The sequence below is a fragment of the Miscanthus floridulus genome, chromosome 8, assembly GCF_019320115.1.
Source record: "Miscanthus floridulus cultivar M001 chromosome 8, ASM1932011v1, whole genome shotgun sequence".
In the NCBI taxonomy this organism is placed as follows: Eukaryota; Viridiplantae; Streptophyta; class Magnoliopsida; order Poales; family Poaceae; genus Miscanthus; species Miscanthus floridulus.
In genome coordinates, this window is record NC_089587.1 from 224,314,398 (window position 1) to 224,336,297 (window position 21,900).

Below are 21,900 nucleotides of genomic sequence, written 5' to 3' on the forward strand. Positions count from 1 at the left end.
TGTCCATGCAGCGTGAAAGTGAATGCCACAGTTGAGGGATGTTTTACAAACGTTCAGTCCACATATAATCTCTGTCCATCGGCATATAAAGAGACCGAAATTGGCAGTTGTAGTTTTGCCCAGCGCGCGCATGCATCGTAGAGCATCACCATCCAATCTGTCAAGAGTGAGTGATAATCACTCATCATGAAATCTTGCTTAGCAGCTGTACAAGCAAGTGAAACCCACTCGATGCCGATCATTTGCATCAACAGCGTCACCGAATTCATGGCACGGAACGGGACGGGACGAGGGGAACAGCACAGGACAGGAAAAGTGGAGACAGAGAGAGAGAGCGAGAGAGAGAGCGCGGGTGGCGCCAGGACGAGGGGAACAGCACACTAGCCTGCCTGTGGCTGTGGGTGTGGCGGTGTGGCCTCCTCCTCCTCCCCTCTCCTCTCGTCTCGTCTCGTCTTCGTCCCGACCGGGCGTCCGAGCCAGCCAGCGCGCGCGAGAGAGACACAGACAGACAGCCCTCCCCCTCGAGACCCTCCCACCGCTCGTCCGCCCCTCGCCCGCACCGCACCACGCCGGCGCCGGCGCCGGAGCTGCGCGCGGCCGCGACCCGGAGGAGCGTCCGCCTCCCGCCGCGCCAGATCTGGCCACGCCCGCATCCCCCATGCCCCTCCCTCCCCAGATCCGCCTGACCTAGCCACGTCCGCTCCCCGCTCCCCGCTCCCCCGCCATGGACGACGCGTCCAAGTACGCGCACAGCCCAGCGCACCTGGCCGTCCTGCGGCGCGACCACGCGGCGCTGCGGCGGCTGGTCGCCGCGCTCCCGCGCCTGCCGCGCGCCGGGGAGGTGGCCACCGAGGAGGAGTCCATCGCGGGGGAGGCCGTGGCGGACGCCGTCTCCGCCGTCATCGACCGCCGCGACGTGCCGCGGAGGGAGACCCCGCTCCACCTCGCCGTGCGCCTACGGGACCCCGTCGCCGCCGACATCCTCATGTCCGCGGGAGCTGACTGGTCGCTGCAGAACGCAGACGGCTGGTCCGCGCTTCAGGAGGCCGTCTGCACCCGCGAGGAGGCCATCGCCACCATCATCGCGCGCCACTACCAGCCACTCGCCTGGGCCAAGTGGTGCCGCCGCCTCCCGCGCATCCTCGCCTCCATCTCCCGCATCCGCGACTTCTACATGGAGATCTCCTTCCACTTCGAGTCCTCCGTCATCCCCTTCATCGGCCGCATCGCGCCCTCCGACACCTACCGCATTTGGAAGCGCGGCGCCGCGCTCCGGGCCGACATGACGCTCGCAGGCTTCGACGGCTTCCGCATCCAGCGCTCGGACCAGACGTTCCTCTTCCTCGGGGACGGCGCCAGGCCCGAGGACGCCGGGGGCAAGGAGCTGCACCCGGGCTCGCTCATCGTGCTGGCGCACAAGGATAAGGAGATTACGGATGCGCTGGAGGGGGCGGGCGTGCAGCCCACTGAGTCTGAGGTGGCGCATGAGGTGGCCTTGATGTCCAAGACCAACATGTACCGTCCGGGGATCGACGTCACACAGGCGGAGCTTGTCCCGCACTTGAATTGGCGCCGCCAAGAGAGGTCAGAAGCCGTCGGGCACTGGAAAGCCAAGGTGTATGACATGCAGAATGTCCTCGTCACCGTGAAGTCTAGGCGCGTGCCTGGGGCGATGACGGACGAGGAGCTGTTTGCCATGGACGGGGAGGAGAAGAACGGGAGGGGTGCGGAGCTTGATGCTGAGTTAGACGAAGTGTTGACAGCCGAGGAGAGGAAGCAACTTGATTCTGCGCTTAGGATGGGGAACAACGATGAGGAATCTAAGGAGAGGGGCGACCAAGGTGATGCTGGTGCTGATCATATGGATGCGAATGGTGTGGCCAAAGATAAGAAGGGATGGTTCGGTTGGGGCGGCAAGAAGGGTGCCAAGGGTGATGACAAGCCATCGAAGGTGGGGAGTAAGGATGAAGCAAGTGACCCAGGGAAGCAAAAGGAGAAGGGCAGCGGGAAGAAGAAGCAGGGCGGTTCATCTGCTGAGTCTCTAAAACATGAAAGCGAGTACAAGAAGGGGTTAAGACCAGTGTTGTGGCTGACACCGGATTTCCCTCTGAAGACAGATGAACTCATCCCTCTGCTTGATGTCCTAGCAAACAAAGTGAAGGCTGTCAGGAGGCTTAGGGAACTCTTGACAACCAAACTTCCTACAGGCACATTTGCAGTCAAGGTACACTATCTGCCACCTTGATTACATTACCCGTGCTTCCAGCATATTACATCTTGCCATTTATTCCAATCAAATCACATACCAATTATTTCTTGACGGACAACTATGTTTCTTTGCTAGTCAAGATATTCTGTCAAATCTGAATCAAGTTTCTTACCACATCTAACAATTATTTGCCCTGTAAGGGTAGCAAGTTAGTATAATACTGCATGCTTGTTGCTTGAGATGCCATTGTTGGTTGCATCCGTTGTGTGTGCTCTTATCCTTATTGACTTTGGTTAATATCTTGTCCATCGTGTTGTTTGGATCTCTACTGCGACCACTTCCTTCCCCAATTCCTACAATGATGTTTGGTTAGTCATGTTTCCTTTTTCTTGGAACTATTTTTTTTAATAACAAACATTGTGTTTGTTTGAACTTTAAGAAAGCATACTTCATGTTATAGAACTGGTGCATCTTATGTGGTGTCTTCCTGGTAATCAATTATTTGCACTAACAAGGACACAATCATAAGATGTGGTGCCCACCTGTTCACTAACATGGATACAGTCATAAGAAAATATAATGTCACTTTACCATATTTTCTTTGGTCGCATAGGATCCATAGATAGTTAAGAAGCAAAACTTTGCTTTTAAGCTACTAATACTGTTGGCCATGATCCCTTCTGGAATAAGGGGAAATTGAAAATTTGTATGTGTTAAAATGGACATGATAAAAGTTAAATTTGGAAAGTACCATCGCAGTATTGAACCAACTTGGAAAAAAGCCATCAGTGTCTCTTCGACGCATGGCTTCAGTGCCCACATGCCATACCCACATCTAATGGTTTTTCCAATGTGGGCATCTTTACAACTTATCCACTTTAATTGTATGCCATTTCTGATGTATATGGTACAGCATTGAGTCATAGAATCTTGTGTGAACTATCTTGCCCTTTTTATCTGGTTGTCACATCATTGCTATTTTTGTTACAACAACAACAACAACAACAACAACAACAACAAAGCCTTTGAGTCCCAAACAAGTTGGGGTAGGCTAGAGTTGAAACCCAGCAGAAGCAATCAAGGTTCAGGCACGTGAATAGCTGTCTTCCAAGCACTCCTATCTAAGGCTAAGTCTTTGGGTATATTCCATCCTTTCAAGTCTCCTTTTATTGCCTCTACCCAAGTCAACTTCGGTCTTCCTCTGTCTCTCTTCACGTTACTATCCTGACTTAGGATTCCACTACGCACTGGCGCCTCTGGAGGTCTCCGTTGGACATGTCCAAACCATCTCAACTGGTGTTGGACAAGCTTTTCTTTAATTGGTGCTACCCCTAATCTATCACGTATATCATCGTTCCGAACTCGATCCCCTCTTGTATGACCGCAAATCCAACGCAACATACGCATTTCCGCGACACTTATCTGTTGAACATGTCGTCTTTTCGTAGGCCAACATTCTGCACCATACAACATAGCAGGTCTAATCGTTGTCCTATAAAACTTGCCTTTTAGCTTCTGTGGTACCCTTTTGTCACATAAGACACCAGATGCTTGCCGCCACTTCATCCACCCTGCTTTGATTCTATGGCTAACATCTTCATCAATATCCCCGTCTTTCTGTAGCATTGATCCTAAATATCGAAAGGTATCCTTCCTAGGCACTACTTGACCTTCTAAACTAATATCTTCCTCCTCCCGAGTAGTAGTGCCGAAGTCACATCTCATATACTCGGTTTTAGTTCTACTGAGTCTAAAACCTTTGGACTCCAAACTCTCCCGCCATAACTCCAGTTTCTGATTCACTCATGTCCGGCTTTCATCAACTAGCACTACATCGTCCGCGAAAAGCATACACCAAGGGATGTCCCCTTGTATGTCCCCTGTGACCTCATCCATCACTACGGCAAACAAATAAGGGCTCAAAGCTGACCCTTATGTAGTCCTATCCTAATCGGGAAGTCATCCGTGTCTCCATCACTTGTTTGAACTCTAGTCACAACATTGTTGTACATGTCCTTAATGAGCCCGACGTACTTCGTTGGGACTTTATGTTTCTTCAAAGCCCACCACATAACATTCCTTGGTATTTTATCATAAACCTTCTCCAAGTCAATAAAAACCATGTGTAGGTCCTTCTTCTTCTCCCTATACCGCTCCATAACTTGTCTTATTAAGAAAATGGTTTCCATGGTTGACCTTCCGGGCATGAAACCAAATTGGTTCATAGAGACCCGCGTTATTGCTCTCAAGCGATGCTCGATAACTCTCTCCCATAGCTTCATAGTATGGCTCATCAACTTAATTCCCCGGTAATTAGTACAATTTTGAATATCCCCTTTATTCTTGTAGATTGGTACCAATATACTTCTCCTCCACTCATCAGGCATCTTGTTCGATCGAAAAATATGGTTGAACAGCTTGGTTAGCCATACTATAATTGCTATTTTTGTTAATCAACTTTAAATCCTTGAACTGTGGCTAGCAGGGTGGTTGCTCCCACCATCCATGCCAATAATCTTGCAGATTTCAGAAGCTGCCAAAAAGATGTGTTTCGTGTTGGGGTTTTCATTTTTCAAAACTTTCTTGAGCCACCCTATCACTCACCCACTTTGTCTCTTTCTCCATTCAAGTCTTGATTAGCTGGGTCCTACTTCAAACCACCAGAAAACTAATGACCCACTGCTCCTACTGACCATTGCACTCTGAAGTTAGTTGATGATGTGTCTTACAACAACATTTCCTACCCACTCTTTCCTGAAAAATGTTTATTAATCCAGGACAACTATGAGTGACGCTATTTGTTCCTAGTCTATTTTGATGAAATTGTGAATTTTATCTGCAACTCTTGCTGTTTCTTTTGCATTTTGATGCGAAGCCAAGTTTTATTTCCAATTTGCCAATCAATGCGCTTTTTTATATATTTGGGATGTACCGATATTTTAATTGAGACATGCCGCAGGATGGGTTGTATGATTTATGATTGATTGAAGTGAGCATGGATTAGTGGAAAAGAACCATAGGTGTTGGGTGCTCCTTTAGGTTTAAGTGGTTTCGGCCGTGTATATTTCTTTCAAAATCTCACTTTTCACGGGGAAGATGCGTGGTGCTCTCATGAAAGCTGTTCTTGCACGTACTCAGCGTTAATACCAATTTTTGCATAGTGGCCTCTGACTTTCTGTAGTGTCTTATTTCAGATTGCCATCCCAATTGTTCCAACGATACGAGTCATCGTGACATTCACAAAGTTCGAAGAACTACAGCCTGTAGACGAGTTTGCCACCCCACCTTCAAGCCCGACACAATTTCAGGATGCGAAAGCCAAAGAATCAGAAGGATCAGGCTCATGGTATTCATGGGTAAAGGGTGGCCGAGGTACGCAATCCACTGACAGTGGTGATAGCCGGAACTGGAAAGATGAGGTCGATCCGTTCCACATACCGTCGGACTACACCTGGGTTGATGCCACTGAGAAGAAGCGGAGGATGAAGGCAAAGAAAGCCAAGAGCAGGCGGGGCACAGCCCGAAAACAGTCCTCAAAGAACACTTCGGAAGGAGGCCGCCACCACCCCATGATGGATGGCTTCGAGGAATAAACCACGTTTTCACCAGCATAGTAAGTTGTCTTTGTATTCTTAAGATGTTAGTTGTTGATGGCAGCTGCACGCCCGAGGCAGATTGATGTTGTGCCTGGAGCACCCCCGTGGTGTGGCAATGGATCGGAGTCGAATCTCCTTGAGAACGTACAGATGGCTTATACCCCCACTAATCTGTAATTCAGTCAGCGCTATTTTTGTCCCCCTCCGTTTTTCATCTTGCTGGATGTATGTTTGACAGATGATGATACGGCCCTGTCGTTGGAAAAAATGTGGGACTGTAGTGTTCCTCTCCCCCTGTTGTATGGAAGATTACCAATATGCAGCGATTTTCTCGCAAAGAGGAAGCTCAATGCACATGCTTGTTTGTTCACTCTCTTACTGCTGCTGTTTGCTGCTTCCATTTCTCCTGTTTATAGTGTTCTGCTGAGTTTCTGCTGATGTGTAACAACAGTGTATTTTGATATTTTCCCATGATTTGTTTCCAAGGCAATCTACTTGTCGTCAATGGCACTGTACTGTATCGCTAGTCTTTAGGCTATGTTTGGAATGCAGGAATTTTATAGGAATCACGTAGGAATTTTATAAGAATCTGTTCAATTTCACATGAAAAACGTAGGAACATGTAAAAATTCCTGTGTTCTAAGTAATGCCCTCAGTGGGTAGTTACGGTTTAGAGCCGCACTGGTCAACTGGCAAAGGTAGATGGTGCTCGAGCTCGATCAACCACTGATTGGTTGATGATGGTGACACGATCGCAGTTTGCCCTCGGATCTCGGTTTATAGATTTTGACTGCAACATGTCCATTTCCATATATCTCTTCTGGTTCTACCCCACGCAGGCAATTTTTATGCTTGACCCACTCAAAATGATGAGTTGGTTCTTCGAACTTCACTTCTTCTTCTTCCATGTTTTTTTTAGAAAACAGGAGGTGGAGAGAGTCCTGGCTTTTTGAGAAGGTTTAAATACCGCTACTAATACTAATACTCATACACGTACACACACTTAACTCGTTTTCGTGCATTGTCTATTTATTAGGATCCATTTAGATCCACTCGTGCTAAGTTAGCAAAGGCTATTGGATCCAACCGTTAAATATTAATGGGTGGTTGGATAGTTGTTTGAAGTGTATATGAACTATTAACATGTATTAGCTTTCCTAAACTTACTGATGAACTAGTATCTCCATCTCGCAAAAAGTATCATTTTGGTTTTGTTTGAAGTCAAATAATCTTAATTTTTTCGCAAAAAAAATAATCTTAAGTTTAACCAAGTTTGTAAAAACAAATATCAATATTATGATACCAAATAAATATCATTAAATTCATCATAAAATATATTTTTATAGCAAACCTATTTGGTATCATAAATATTGATAATCTTTTTTTTAACTTGGTCAAATATAACGTACTTTGACTTGGGACAAACCCAAGGATCACTCATAATAAGGATGGCAACGGGACAGATTCAGATCGGGTCGAGCCTTCGTGGACCCGAACCCGAAACCACCCCGAACACCTGTTCGGGTGATAATCCAAACCCAAAACCAAACCCGGCGGATCCCCGAAACCCACCGCTACATGGCAATACAGAAAAAATAATAAGGAATTTTTAGCAACATATGCATGATATATATTATATATTCACATGTATAAACAAGAGGCAATAAACAACACACAATTTAATGACTCAACTTAGAACAATTTTAATTGCTTACAAAAACAATTTATTAATAAAAATAGATAAGTTCTTTATTCAAAATGTCTATTTCGGACATCCATCGGGCATCCGCGGGTGACAACCGAAACCCCAAACCGAATCCGATAAATTTTGGATCCCCGAACCCAAAAACCGTGGGGAGAAAATCTAACTCGAACTCGAATCCGAACCCGACCCGTGAATATCCGCCCCGAACCCGCCCCGCTGCCATCGCTAACACTCATTGCAAGATGGAGGTAGTAATTGTTAGCTAATCATAGTTTTTAAGGCGGTAAGGCGAGGTGCGGCGCTCCACCCCCTTCCAGACGCCTAAGCAAATTAGGCGCGCGGCGAGGCGACGCCATACACATACACTAACCTTCCATAGGACAGCACAAACATACATTTATACATACCTTTCTGCTGCCAATTCTAGAGCCAATTCAGGAGCAAGCAACAAGAAGCAGAGTAGAGGCACATCTAAGCACAAGAAGCAGAGGAGAGTAGAACAGAGCAAGTAGAGGAGAATAGAACACAACAGAGGTGCAGGAGAGTAGGAAGGGACATCGAAAGAGGAAGAGAATGGGGAGGCACGAATCAGGGATGGCTCCTCATACCTGTGTGACGTGGGCTTGCAGGCCAGCGGATGGGGAGGCACGAATCAGGGAGGAGTCATCGAAGAAGAGGGAGGATTCGCAGATTGATGGAAGGAGGCAACGCGCCACCAGCAGGGAGTCCAGGTTCGCACGACCTCTTTCCTTTCCCCTGCGTGGCCTCTTTCCTTTCCCCCGCGCGGGCTGATATACTTCGCTTTGGGCGCCTCTTTCCCCTGCGCGCGCAACTCTCCTTCCCGGCTCCGCGCACGCCTCTTCCCCCACCTCTTTCTCTCTGTTTCCCACCCCCCGCACGCTCATCTGCTCTTGTGCGACGTCCGTCTAGATGCCCAATCGCGCCTAGGTGACGCCTTCCGGCGCAAGGGGACGACATACGACCGAAGGTCGTGGCGAGACTGACACCCAGCTTCAAAAATCGCCTGGACGCCTAGGCGATGCCTTAATAACTATGTAGCTTATAGGATCTCTGGTACGCCTAGAGGAGGGTGAATAGGTCTGTAAAAATTCAACTCAAACCGAAGTCAAATTCACCCGCGGCACTGCCGCTCTGTGAGCATGGCACTACCGCACCTGTAGGAGAGATTAGTTCTCAATTCAAAATCTACCCAACGAAATTTAGATCGGGTATATTTCTTAGCTTCCTGCAGGGTAGTAGATCACAGATCGACAGTTGAAAGTGGTGGAAACACCACACACAAGTAGATCAGCCTCAAACTCTAGAAATCACCTCACCAACAATATGTCATACCAGTAATGTAAATTAAGCACAAGTGACACAATGATTTATCCCGTGGTTCAGCTCGCAACTAAGGCTTGCCTACCTCCACATTGTTGAGGTTAGCCACTAAGGCTTAGAGCTTTCTAGCCCTTCCTCGTTCTTAAGTCAAGAGACTTAACTCTTGAGATAAGGGGTGAGTTTACTAGCTTTGAGAGATGGTTACAAACCTCCCAGGGCTACCACACAAGTTGGCAAGTTCCACGGGCGACGCTCTAGCCGACTAGGAGCCAAGCTCTAGAGTAACAAACACAACCACCAACCAAAACATGAACCAAGTGCTCTTTAGAGTTTGAGAATCACTGGAGATGCTCTCGAATCAAGTTTTGGACCCTTTTCCCTCAAGGATTGATGTGGAAATCAATAGATTTGCTTGGGGGCTTGAGGCCAACAATGGAGTGAGAGAGAGAGCTCCTGCTCTGTTTTGGACGTGCTGAAGTGAGGAAGAAGAGAGCAGGTTGGTTACCATTGGGAAGGAAGGGGAAAGATATATATATATATATATACCCGCCAGCCCCCAACGGTCACTTCAAATCACAGATAGCCGTTGGCGAGGAAAGGGAAAGGTATATATACCCCCTAGCCCCCAATGGACACAATAACCAAGGAGTCGGGCGAGATGAAGCCCACGGCCTCGGGGTCGGGCGAGGCGGATCCCGTGACCTTGGGGTCGGGCGAGGTGGAGCCCGCGACCAAGGGGTCGGGCGAGACGGATCCCGCACCCAAGGGTCGATTGAGCCGGATCCCGTACCTAAGGGGTCGGACAAGACAGAGACCATGACCAAGGGGTCAGGCAAACCAGATCCTGCACCCAAGGGGTCGGGCGAGATAGAGCCTACGACCAAGGGGTCAGGCGAGCCGGATCCCACACCCAAGGGGTTGGGCGAGACGAAGCTCGCACCCACGCAAGACAGCAAGGGTAATAATGAAGTGCATACTATCTTGGCTATGAATCTGAGGATGCTTGTGGTTGTTTAAGCACTTGATAGCACATATTAGCTTAAGCATTGTGCCCCCCTTTATAGTATGGCTTTTCCTATACTCAAATTCAAGATATAAAAGAATCTTAAACCTCTTTTGAGTTTGAAGCCAATTATATTTATAATTGGGGGCTCCTCCATTTCGTATAGCATCCTCGAATATAAATTCTCTGCTGGTCATCTCAATAAATCTTATTAGTTCTCTAATTGCGTGGTCATTATCATCAAAACTCACAATTAGGGCTTAATTGCACTTTTAATCTCCCCATTTTTGGTGATTGATGACAATCCAATTAGATCTTACAAAAGATATGAATTAAATACTGAGATTTCAAGCCATGGGTGTAGAGCCTCCCCCTAAATATGTGGATAGAGAATTAAATTCTCAAATTGGCATAAGAAACCAAGATTCATATTTGAGTGGAAGTGATGGGGCTTCCCCTACATCCATGCTCCTGTGGGGTGCTGCATACTGTGTCAGGTATGTAAAACGTGATGCAAATGACAGTTTATGCACAAACTGGTTTACTGTTGCAGCTGAGTGCGACGCTGCCGCACTTGCTGTAACAACACAGATCAGAACAGACACCACATAACATGTGATATATATAAAGATATATATTCTAGCATAATTGTATCACAAGCGACAACATAGATTAATATATGTCCATAACCCACACAAAGAGTCAAATAGTAGCATTATTTCACAATTTAAAGTTTTGAGCGACTCTCAAACTTTCCACCTAGCAAAGACTAACACCCATCGAATGGGACATGACTCTAGCTGCAGCAACCTCCATGGCGTCGAAAAAGTTGTTGATCCCTCTAATTTTCTTCCCCTTTGGCATAAAGCACCAAAAAGAGAAGAAAAGAAGAAAGATCAACACTTACTCGTCATCTGCCTGGATGTCTGTCTAATCAATATCATCACCACCTACAACCCTAGCACCTCCTACAGCAGTCCTAGCACCACTATGTCGATACGGGACCCATGGGTTTCGTACGGAGAAGAGAGAAGAAGACCTAGTCCAACTAGGATTCTCCCCATGTAATCTTAGTAGTAGCATTATTTTGTAATCCTTCTAGGAATTCTCATTGTAAACCGACTAGTAATCTGATCTCTTGACTATATAAAGGAGGGCAGGGTTCCTAGAGAAGGGAGATCATGATTTCTACAACACAATCAATCCAACGCAAAGGCTAACGCCGACTGGACGTAGGGCTCTTACTCGACCACAGTCGAGGGCCTGAACCAGGACAAATCAACTGTCTCTTGCGTTCACCGTCGAGTTCCGCATACGCTGAAGCTCGAACAATACTGCCCTGGGGACCCCCGTGGCAGGCTATCGGTGGTAAAACATCGACAGCTGGCGCGCCAGGTAGGGGCATTCGACGAATTTGCATCCGAGAGCTCGATGGACCTCAACAACATGATCTTCTCAACGGGATCAATTTTCATCTTCGGCACATGGATCTGTGAGGCGGACAATAATGGCAAGCTCCAAAGTCATCTCCTCAAAGATTCAAAACACCATGAAGACAATTCTATTCCGATGACCACGACAGATCAAATCTCAGGAGGATTCGCACAGCTCATAATGTCTGATTCAACTCAGGTTTCGTAGCTTTGTGCATCCGACTCGAATTCAAGCTTCGCATCCGAGTTGGAGTCTTATCCGAGTCCTTTTGGGAAACCAAGTTCTTTTCCGATGGGACTTAAGAACGCGGCCCTGACCTATCAAGAATACAACTCGGGGTACGCGCAGAATCCCTTCAAGAAGTCGGATCTTCCTCCACTCAGACCCCAAAACATGGCAACATCTTATCAGGCACGGCTCAGAGAAGTCCTCGATCCAATACTAAGAATGCCACTGAAGGGAGCTCAGGAAGGTCTCGTCCTGACTGTAACATCTCAAGGCTGCATCGTTCACTGGCCGGACTCTGTTCCTAAGGATAACAGTACCCGACTGGACAACACGACAACAACGGCTATTCTACCTTACCAAGAAGGAGACTCGATCTACGACATCGAGGCATCTACTAAAGTCATCAGCAACTCCGACAGTATGAAAACTAACGCCAATAACAGAATGGCTCACGCACGGGAAGTACTCATGGTTCGATGTCCTCGGTCACCATTAAATCCCCTAGAAGCACCCGATGTTAGGTCATCAGATGAATCAGAATCCAACATATCACTCTTTGCCCAGGGCTATGATGGAGAAACCGAGAGTCAGAAACAAGCTAGAGAAAGAAAAAACAAGTTGAAGCAAGGGCGCCAACACCGTGCTAGGCAGCGCAGGGAAGCCTGGATCAGATACGAGTCAGAGTTGGCTAAATACGATAGAAGAAAATCATAGCGAGAAGTCGAAGGAAGACGCACGGCAAATACGCCTTACGATAAGATTCGAGAAGTATTAGAAGAACTCAGAGCAACTTCACATCCTGGTGAGAAGTATCAACAGCTCCAGGACTTGCTCCGGTCGACGATCCTGAGAACGCATGAAGAAAGAGCCCAATCAAGACTACCCGCCAGATCAACAACCCGCAGGCAAGAAGATCAAAATCAAAAGAAGTCCACTTTCGAAAGACTTGGGCTAGGTGGAAGCCATAACGGAGAAAGTAGGAAGGAACATAATCAAGGCCACCAATTTGAATAACCAAGAAAGACCAGGAGTAGGGTGCCTACCCAGACAGCCTCGCAGAATTATTCCCATCAAAACAACAGTTGGCCCGAAGGAGGTGCCGAATCCGAATTCAAAGAAGCCGGAACACATGACAGATTCCCCTGTTTCGCGAACAGGCTCACATCTGTACGATTACCTCACAAGTTCAAACCGTCTAACCACTCTAAGTATGATGGCAAAACTGAACCAAGGCAATGGCTCAGAATATATTCACAATCAATTGAACTAGCCGGAGGAGACGACGATATCAAGACCCTGTTCTTTCCCATGGCACTAGAAGCCATGCCCCTCCAATGGTTCGACAAATTAAGTCCAGGATCTATCAGAAATTGGGAGGACTTGCAAAGAGCTTTTTTGTGAAAATTTTGCAAGAATCATTACACACCCAATCACTCATGCAGAACTGAAAGGACTCAAGCAAAAAGGAGGCGAAAGTCTCAGAAATTACTATCGACGATTCGGCGAACTACGGGCTCAAGTGCATGACATCACCGAACGAGAAGTAATTGAAGCTTTCTCTCACGGAATCATGGCTAGGTGGCAATTTCAAGACTTCTATAAAGAAAATCCAAGAAACAATGAAGAATTCAGACGAACAGTAGAAAAGATGATTACTGCAGAAGAAAAAACATGAGAGAGGTTCCCAGAAAGAAGCAACCAGGACAACCCGGACAAGCAAAATCATCGAAATAGCAGACATCAAGAAAGAAAACGCAGACCAGACAATACCATGGCAATGGCCGACAAATCGAAGAAGTTTTCCAAACCCAGAAGATATGATGACATTGAAAACATACGTTGCCCATTGCACCCTAATGGGAGGCACACCATCGAAAATTGCTACACTTTCAATGATCGATAAGAACACCAAAGAAGACAATCAGAAAAAAGGTGAAGACAACCACGAGGACAAAGGGTTCCAAAAACCCAGGGGAACAGTAGCAGTGATCTTCTTAGGGGCTCTAGATTACAAAAGCAAACATCAAGAAAAACTAGCACTACGGACTATCATGACAGCAGAACTGGCTACACCAAGATATCTCAATTGGTCACAGTATCCTATCCAATTTACCAGAGAAGACTAATGGACTAGCGTAGGAAACACAGGCCATTATCCACTAGTTCTAGACCCAACTATTGCTGGTATGACTGTCACCAAAGTACTAATCGACGGGGGAGCCAGACTCAACATCATCTTTTCAGAAACACTAAGGAAGATGGGACTACAACTCGCCGGGATGATTACACCAACAAGTACACCTTTTTATGGCATAGTACCAGGCAAGGCGGCCATGCCATTTGGATAAATTACTTTACCCGTTACTTTTGGCACTCCTTCGAACTACCGAACAAAGTTTATCAAATTTGAGGTTGCAGACTTCGATTCGTCATATCATGCAATCCTCAGACGCCCAGCACTAGCAAAATTCATGGCAATACCACATTATCCGTACTTACTGCTTAAGATGCCAGGACTCAACAGTGTCCTTTCTCTCCTAAGTGATTTGAAGCGTGCTTTTGACTACGACGTTCAGGCAATCCAAATCATAGCCAAAGCACAAGCCGACAATGGAAGAAAAGAAATAGCCACAATTGCTGCAGAGACAAGCCAAGAAGAATTAGAAATACTGGCTAAAAAGCCCAGCATCATCGCACCACCAAAAGAAGCCGACGTCAAGCAAATCGACTTTCGCACTGGCGATACCTCCAAGACAGCAACCATCAGTGCTCACCTCTCGGCAAAATAGGAACTTGCGCTCACCAACTTTCTTCGGGACAACAAAGATATCTTCACTTGGAAGCCGACCGACATGCCAGGTGTCCCAAGAGAGTTGGCTGAGCACAGAATTGATATTAATGAAAGCTCCAAGCCTGTAAAGCAACGGCTACGACGATTCTTACCTAACAAGAAGGCAGCAATTAAAAAAGAAATCACAAAGCTAATGGCGGCCGGATTCATTAGAGAAATCCTTCATCCAGATTGGCTAGCAAACCCAGTTCTAGTACAGAAAAAGAACACGAACGAATGGCGCATGTGTGTTGATTACACAGATCTCAACAAGCACTGTCTGAAAGATCTGTTCGGGCTGCCACGCATTGATCAGATAGTTGATTCAACCATAGGATCCACCCTATTATCCTTTCTTAATTGTTATTCAGGGTATCACCAGATAGCATTAAAAGAGCGAGACCAGAGCAAGACATCTTTCATCACCCCGTTTGGTGCCTACTGCTACAAGACCATGTCATTTGGACTCAAAAACACTGGAGCCACCTACCAAAGAGCTATCCAAACATGCCTTGTTGATCAAATCAGTGAAAACGTAGAAGCATACGTGGATGATGTAGTTGTAAAAACAAAGAACCCGGATACACTGATTGAAGACATAAGACAAACCTTCGAGAAACTGAAAAAGTGGAGATGGAAATTAAACCCGAACAAATGTATGTTTGGGGTTCCTTCAGGACAACTACTCGGTTTCTTGGTCAGTCATCGCGGAATCGAAGCAAGCGCCAAGCAAATTAGAGCCATAATAGAGATGGGCCCACCCAGAAACATTAAAGATGTGCAAAAACTAACGGGCTGCATGGCGGCACTCAATCGTTTCATTTCAAGGCTCGGTGAAAAAGGGTTACCTTTCTTTAAACTACTAAAGAAGATAGATAAGTTCAAATAGACAGAAGAAGCCAATGAAGCTTTCAAGAAACTTAAGGCATACCTCACATCCTAACCAATCCTCATACCCCCAAGGAAAGACGAAGATATGATGCTATACATTTCGGCGACCACTGCTGTGGTCAGCACGACAATAGTCGTGGAAAGAGAAGAAGAAGGACACGTGTATAAAGTACAACGACCCATATACTACATCAGCGAAGTATTATCTGAATCAAAAATCTGGTACCCGCATGTGCAAAAACTTCTCTACGCCCTATTGATCACTTCACGCAAGCTTTGCCACTATTTTGAAAGCCACCAGATCACAGTGGTAACAGACTTCCCGCTCGAAGACATCTTACACAATAGAGATGCGACAGGACGCATATCAAAGTGGGTAGTTGAACTCGGAGCTCTTAACATCGATTTCACCTCGCGGAAAGCAATCAAATCTCAAGCCCTTGCCAATTTTGTGGCTGAATGGACAGAGATTCAACAGCCTTTATTAGATACAATCCTTGACCACTGGAAGATGTACTTTGATGGGTCACTCAAGCTAGGAGGAGCAGGCGTAGGCATTCTCCTAATTTCTCCGGACGGAAAACAACTCAAATATGTCCTTCAGATATTATGGCAAGCTACAAACAACGAAGCGGAACACGAAGCTCTCATTCATGGGCTACGAGTGGCAAATACTCTCAGAATCAAGCGATTACTCGTATACGGCGATTCGGCAGTAGTCATCAACCAAGTCAACAAAGATTGGGACTACACCAAAGAAAACATGGGTGCTTACTGCGCTGAAGTCTGAAAACTCAAAAAACATTTCCAAGGGTTAGAATTTCTGCATATCCTGTGCGATAACAACATTGCAGCGGATGTCCTCGCCAAACTCAGATCAAACAGGGCAAAGGTACCACCCGGCGTATTTATAGAGGAGTTATCGACTCCTTCTATCAAACAAACCAGAGAGAAAACCCCGGAACCCACAACCAAAGGCAGTCACATTCTGGTAATCAACACTTCATGGACACAAGCCTTTATTGATTATATCAAAGAGAATAAGTTACCAGCTGAGAAGGAGGAGGCCACCCGAGTTGTTCGCAGAAGCAAAAACTACGTCCTAGTGGGGGACAAACTCTATAGAAGACCTGCATCATCAGGAGTACTCCTAAAATGTGTCTCGTTCCAAGAAGGCAGAGAAATCCTAGACGAAATACATTCAGGTTGCTGCGGAAATCACGCTGCTTCAAGAACACTAGTCGGCAAAGCCTTCCATACCAGCTTCTACTAGCCAACAGCTCTGAAAGACGCAGAAGAACTCGTCAGAAAATGTAAAGGTTGTCAAATGTTCGTAAGACAAGCTCATGTGCCAGCTCACAACCTCATCTGCATCCCACCCGCTTGGCCTTTCTCCTGCTGGGGGCTGGATCAAGTAGGACCACTCAAGAAGGCAAAGGGCGGTTTTGAGTACATCTTCGTGGTGATTGACAAGTTCACCAAGTGGATCGAATACAAACCACTCACAAAATACAGCGTGGCCAAAGCAGTCGAGTTCATCTAAGACATCATATACCGCTTTGGCATGCCCAATCGAATCATAATAGATTTAGGCTCACCCTTTATAGCCACAGAGTTCAAAAGTTGGGTGCAAGATTGTGGCTTCAGCATAGATTACGTATCAGTCGTACACCCAGAAGCCAACGGACAGGTAGAAAGAGCCAATGGACTCATACTAGCCAGGTTGAAACCAAGACTATATGAAGAACTAGCAAACTATGGATCGAAATGGATTGAAGAATTACCCAAAGTAGTATGGGGACTACAGACCCAAATAAGCAGAGCTACTGGATACTCGCCTTTCTTCTTAGTTTACGGATCAAAAGCTGTGCTACCTGCCGACTTGATTTGGACGTCACCAAGGATAGAACAGTATGACGAAGGAGAAGCAAAACACACCAGAAGATTAGAACTTGACACTACAGAAGAAGTCAGGGTAAACGCTACCCTTCAATCAGCAAGATACCTCCAAGGATTAAGACACCACTACAACAGGAGTACACAGCCTCGATCACTACAAGTCGGGGACCTAGTGCTAAGAAGAATACAAAAAACTGACGGACACCATAAACTACTCAGTCCATGGGAAGGTCCTTTTATTGTCTCAAAAGTCATCGGACCAGGAACATACAAGTTAATGGCTGAAGATAAGAAAGAAGTCAGTAATACATGGCACATCAGCCAACTGAGAAAATTCTACGCATGAAAACAACTCAAAGGAGAGTACATGTGCAAAACACAAGAGATCAACGTTCATGACCTATAAAGATGTTGTCCCTCGACAAAATGTGTATTATGGCTTATCAAAGATCATGATCAATAAAGATGGTTTTCCGACAACATATGTCTTATGATGGCTAAACCCCGAGTTGTTTCTAAAAAAGCAAAATGGCTGAAATATGCCTGAGCCTACCGGCCGAGAGCAAAATAGCTAAAAAGATGCTTGAGCCCGCCGATGAGGGTAGCTAATAAGCTAACACCCGAACAAAAGAGCAAAATGGCTGAAACATGCCTGAGCCTACCGGCCGAGAGCAAAATAGCTGAAAAGATGCTTGAGCCCGCCGATGAGGGTAGCTAATAAGCTAACACCCGAACCAAAGAGCAAAATGGCTAAAACATGCCTGAGCCTACCGGCCGATAGCAAAATAGCTGAAAAGATGCTTGAGCCCGCCGATGAGGGTAGCTAATAAGCTAACACCCGAACCAAAGAGCAAAATGGCCAAAACATGCCTGAGCCTACCGGTCGAGAGCAAAATAGCTGAAAAGATGCTTAAGCCTGCCGACAAGGGTAGCTAACAAGCTAACACCTGAACAAAAGAGCAAAATGGCTGAAACATGCCTGAGCCTACCGGTCGAGAGTAAAATAGCTGAAAAGATGCTTGAGCCCGCCGATGAGGGTAGCTAATAAGGTAACACCCGAACCAAAGAGCAAAATGGCTGAAACATGCCTGAGCCTACCGGCCGATAGCAAAATAGCTGAAAAGATGCTTGAGCTCGCCGATGAGGGTAGCTAATAAGCTAACACCCGAACCAAAGAGCAAAATGGCTGAAACATGCCTGAGCCTACCGGCCGAGAGCAAAATAGCTGAAAAGATGCTTAAGCCTACCGACAAGGGTAGCTAACAAGCTAACACCCAAAAACAAAACATGTACCAAAAAGCAAGAGGCTCAGGGGCTACACTGAGGATACTTGAGACCACAAAGTCTGTCAAGGCAACGATCTACACCAAGTTGTTTTATACGGCAAAGGCAAAAGCCAGACAAGAACTCAATAGATCAAAGAAGGTTGTCAACATGCAGGTTTGTTTACATGGCAAAGACGAAGGCAAGACCAAGTACTCGGTGAGTCGAACAACTCTGATCACATGGACAACTCATCCAAGGAATAAACAAGGCAACCAAGCAGAGGAAGTATCAACAAAGTATCTTCATTCAAAAAAGAATATAACTACTCTGTTATAAAAAATCAAAAGTACAGAGGTCGATTATGTTCAAGCATCATCATCAGGAGAGGAGATAACAACATTAAGACTATCTACAACTCTACTGGCTAAGTCTTCGACCTCAGGCTCCATCCGCTCAACGGCGTCAATGTACTCTTGACTATCGGCTTCCTCTACTATCTTAGACAGAGGCGCCTCTGGAGCAAGAACCCGGACCTAAGCCAAGACATTCTTGGTACACAGTTGGGCGCACCTCTTCACGAACTCTTGAAAACGAGTTGGAATTCGGGGAATAAACTGAGCCCAAGATTGCCCATCGTTCGCTGGAGTTTGGAGTGCATCGGCTACTGAACGAAAGGATTTCCATAAAGCTTTCTAGTTCTCGGTAGCCGTCCCCAACTTGCCAGATAAGTCTTCGATAGTTCTTTGAGCCTGCATAAGATCTCTGTCAGCTCCACGCCTAATCAGCTTAGCAAGGGCGAGTTCTTCCTCAGCATGAGTAATTACCTCCTTAGCCTTGTTATGACTAGAGCAGACAAGAGCCTTCATTTCATCGATACTCTCTGAGAGCTTCTACTTTTCAACTCAGAGAACTAGACAAGGCACCGAAAAACAAGTCAGCGAAAAAAAACAAGTCAAAATACAAGAAGAAACAAGCAGAACCCGCGGCACCTTTGCACTCGTTCTTCACAGACTCCACCACGGCATCCCTCTGCTTCTCCGTCTCTACTACCTGGGAATGAAGGGTCTTCTCCTCCTTTTGGTGCATTTGACGCTCTGTCTCCAACTCAGCCCGGAGGAGGTCAAGATTGGCTTTCAGAGCGTTCACCTCAGAAGACAACTTTTTCTCATTTTCAGATGAGAAAAAGAAGCCAGAATGATCACGAGAGAAAGACTAAGCAAGAAGAGACAAACAAAAACAAGGCATAAGGACAGAATAAAAATGAGCATACAAATGAGGAGTGGCAGTAAAACTTACCTGGAGCTTTTCACCAAAAGAAGTTGCGAGGGTCGATAAGCTCCCCCAGGCAGCGGTTAACTCCGATAGTCGATGGGTGGCATCAAACTGCTGCACCACCTCATCGGCAAAAGGCAGACCACCGGAAGTAAGAGAAGGAGAAGGAGAAGCCGGTCGAGGCGAAGAAGGCACGACCGGAGCAATCTCACGGGAAGTCAAGACCAATCCCTCAGATGAACCTGCCACCATAGCCGTGGTCACTTCAGAAGCAACCAAGCCAACAACAGCGCTGTCACTAGGAAACCTCGTCTCCTCACCAACTGCTTCGCCTACCGAGCGCTCCGAACCTTGAGGCTCGGTACTCGGTAGCACACCAGAAAACTGGCAAGAAGTCGGCAGAGGGACAAGAGAAAACAAAGGCCTGAAAAGTTGACAGATAAACTTACCAATAAGAACAAAGGAAAAGGGAAACAGATGCAAAAAGATGAAGCCTGAAGTTACTCACCCGACTATCTTCTTCTTCGTAAAACACAAAGAAGGCTTCGTAGGAGGAACAACGGCGGCGAAAACGTTCCCACCACTTAGCGACAGGAGCGGGGTAGCTGATACCAGAGCTTCAGAAGAAGCCAGAGCTGAGGCCGTAGAAGAGCTAGGCATCGAAAGTGCGGAGGAGCTCGGTACCAAGGAACTCAACACTGGAGCTTCAGAAGAAGCCGGTGCAGAGACCTCAGAAGAACTCGTACCCGATGCCCGGTTCCTTCAAAAAGATCAAGACTAAAAATCAAGACAAAGAGGAGGAATGCAATAGAAGGGGAATATAAAAGCAACTCACCGCCTCACGATGAGGGGAACTTCATCATCTTCTTCCTTGGTTTCAACCAAGGCCACCAGACCGCCCGCTGAAGGAAGGGTAAAAGTACCCGGTTCAAGATAAAAAGAAAGGAGAAGACAAAGAGACAAAGAGTATTAAATATGCTCACCTAAGAGCATGCTAGCTACAACTAGAGTACCTAGAAGAGTACTTGGCTTGCGAGACTTCTTGGAAACAGGCAGGCTAGATGAAGACCCATCCATTCGCCCCCTCTTCGGGACACTATGAGGACCGTGAGGGACTAGACGAGGAACATATTCTTCATATACGTCAACAAATCCAGAAGAAACTCTAGGAAGCACTGTGGAGAACGGGAACTTACTAGTTGCGGAAACTCCAACAAGTTTCTCCCCAGCTTTTGCCAAAACAGGGAGAACATCTAGGGGGATCGGGTCAACAAAGTTGTGCCCAAACTCCTATACAACAAGACAGAGAAAAGTTAAACAAAAATGGATACAACAAGAGTACACAAAGTACCCGGACAAAGAGATAAACAACTTACAGCTGGGGGCGAGTTGTTAGCAGAGAACTTGGAGACAGTAAGCGGGACGACGCTCGCTCCTTTCAACATCTTCTGGAGACGCTCAAGTACCTCCTCATCGGTCAGCTCAAGAGCTGGGACCATGTGTGAAGGATCCTCAGCCCCAGAGTACTCGAAGCCAAAATGCTCACGCTCCTTCAAAGGCTGAACTCAGCGACGAAGGAAACTTGAAACAATCCCAAAACCAGTTAAACCCTGCTGCTTCAGCATACTAATCTTATTAAGGAGTGGCTAGATTGCCTGGACTTCAGCGGGCGACACGGGGTTCTTATCCCACCGGTCATTAACCAAGGGACCAGACCCAAAATATATGGAAAGAGAAGGAATCAAATTTGTGGCATAAAACCAATCAGCACGCCAATCCCTCACAGAATCAACTAGGTCATAGTCAAAGAACTTGCTTTTAAGACCCTGGTGAAACTGGATCCCACAGCCGCCGAGAACATTGGTCTCTTCGCGATGGGGTTGAGGCTTCAGACGAAAGAAGTAGCGAAAAAGAGATAGAGAAGGAGGGATTCCAAGGAAAGCTTCACAGAGATGAATGAAAACGGAAAGATGGAGAATGGCATTAGGGGTTAGATGGTTCAGACTAACCCCAAAATAACCAAGAAACTGGTGAAGAAAGGTGGAAGCAGGAAGGTAAAGTCTAGCATGGACAAAGGAAATGAAAAGGACAATCTCACCAGGACCCGGAGCAGGAACCCGATGCTCGCCCAGAACTCTCTATTCAGCGATGTCTTTGCTTTGAATCAAGTCGTCGCTGGTGAGCTCGCGTAGCTGGTCTTCGCTTGTTGTTGGAGCTGGCCAAACC

At 46.6% G+C, this 21,900-nt stretch overlaps 1 protein-coding gene across 1 annotated transcript; it reads left to right on the plus strand.

The window, feature by feature from the left end:
* The first annotated feature begins 382 nt into the window (after positions 1-382).
* LOC136478325 (uncharacterized) lies at positions 383-6,183 on the plus strand. The gene is made up of 2 exons (XM_066476732.1): positions 383-2,224; positions 5,404-6,183. Exons 1-2 carry the CDS (start codon positions 725-727, stop codon positions 5,800-5,802), a joined length of 1,899 nt encoding a protein of 632 aa, XP_066332829.1. The 5' UTR covers positions 383-724; the 3' UTR covers positions 5,803-6,183.
* The last annotated feature ends 15,717 nt before the right edge of the window (positions 6,184-21,900 follow it).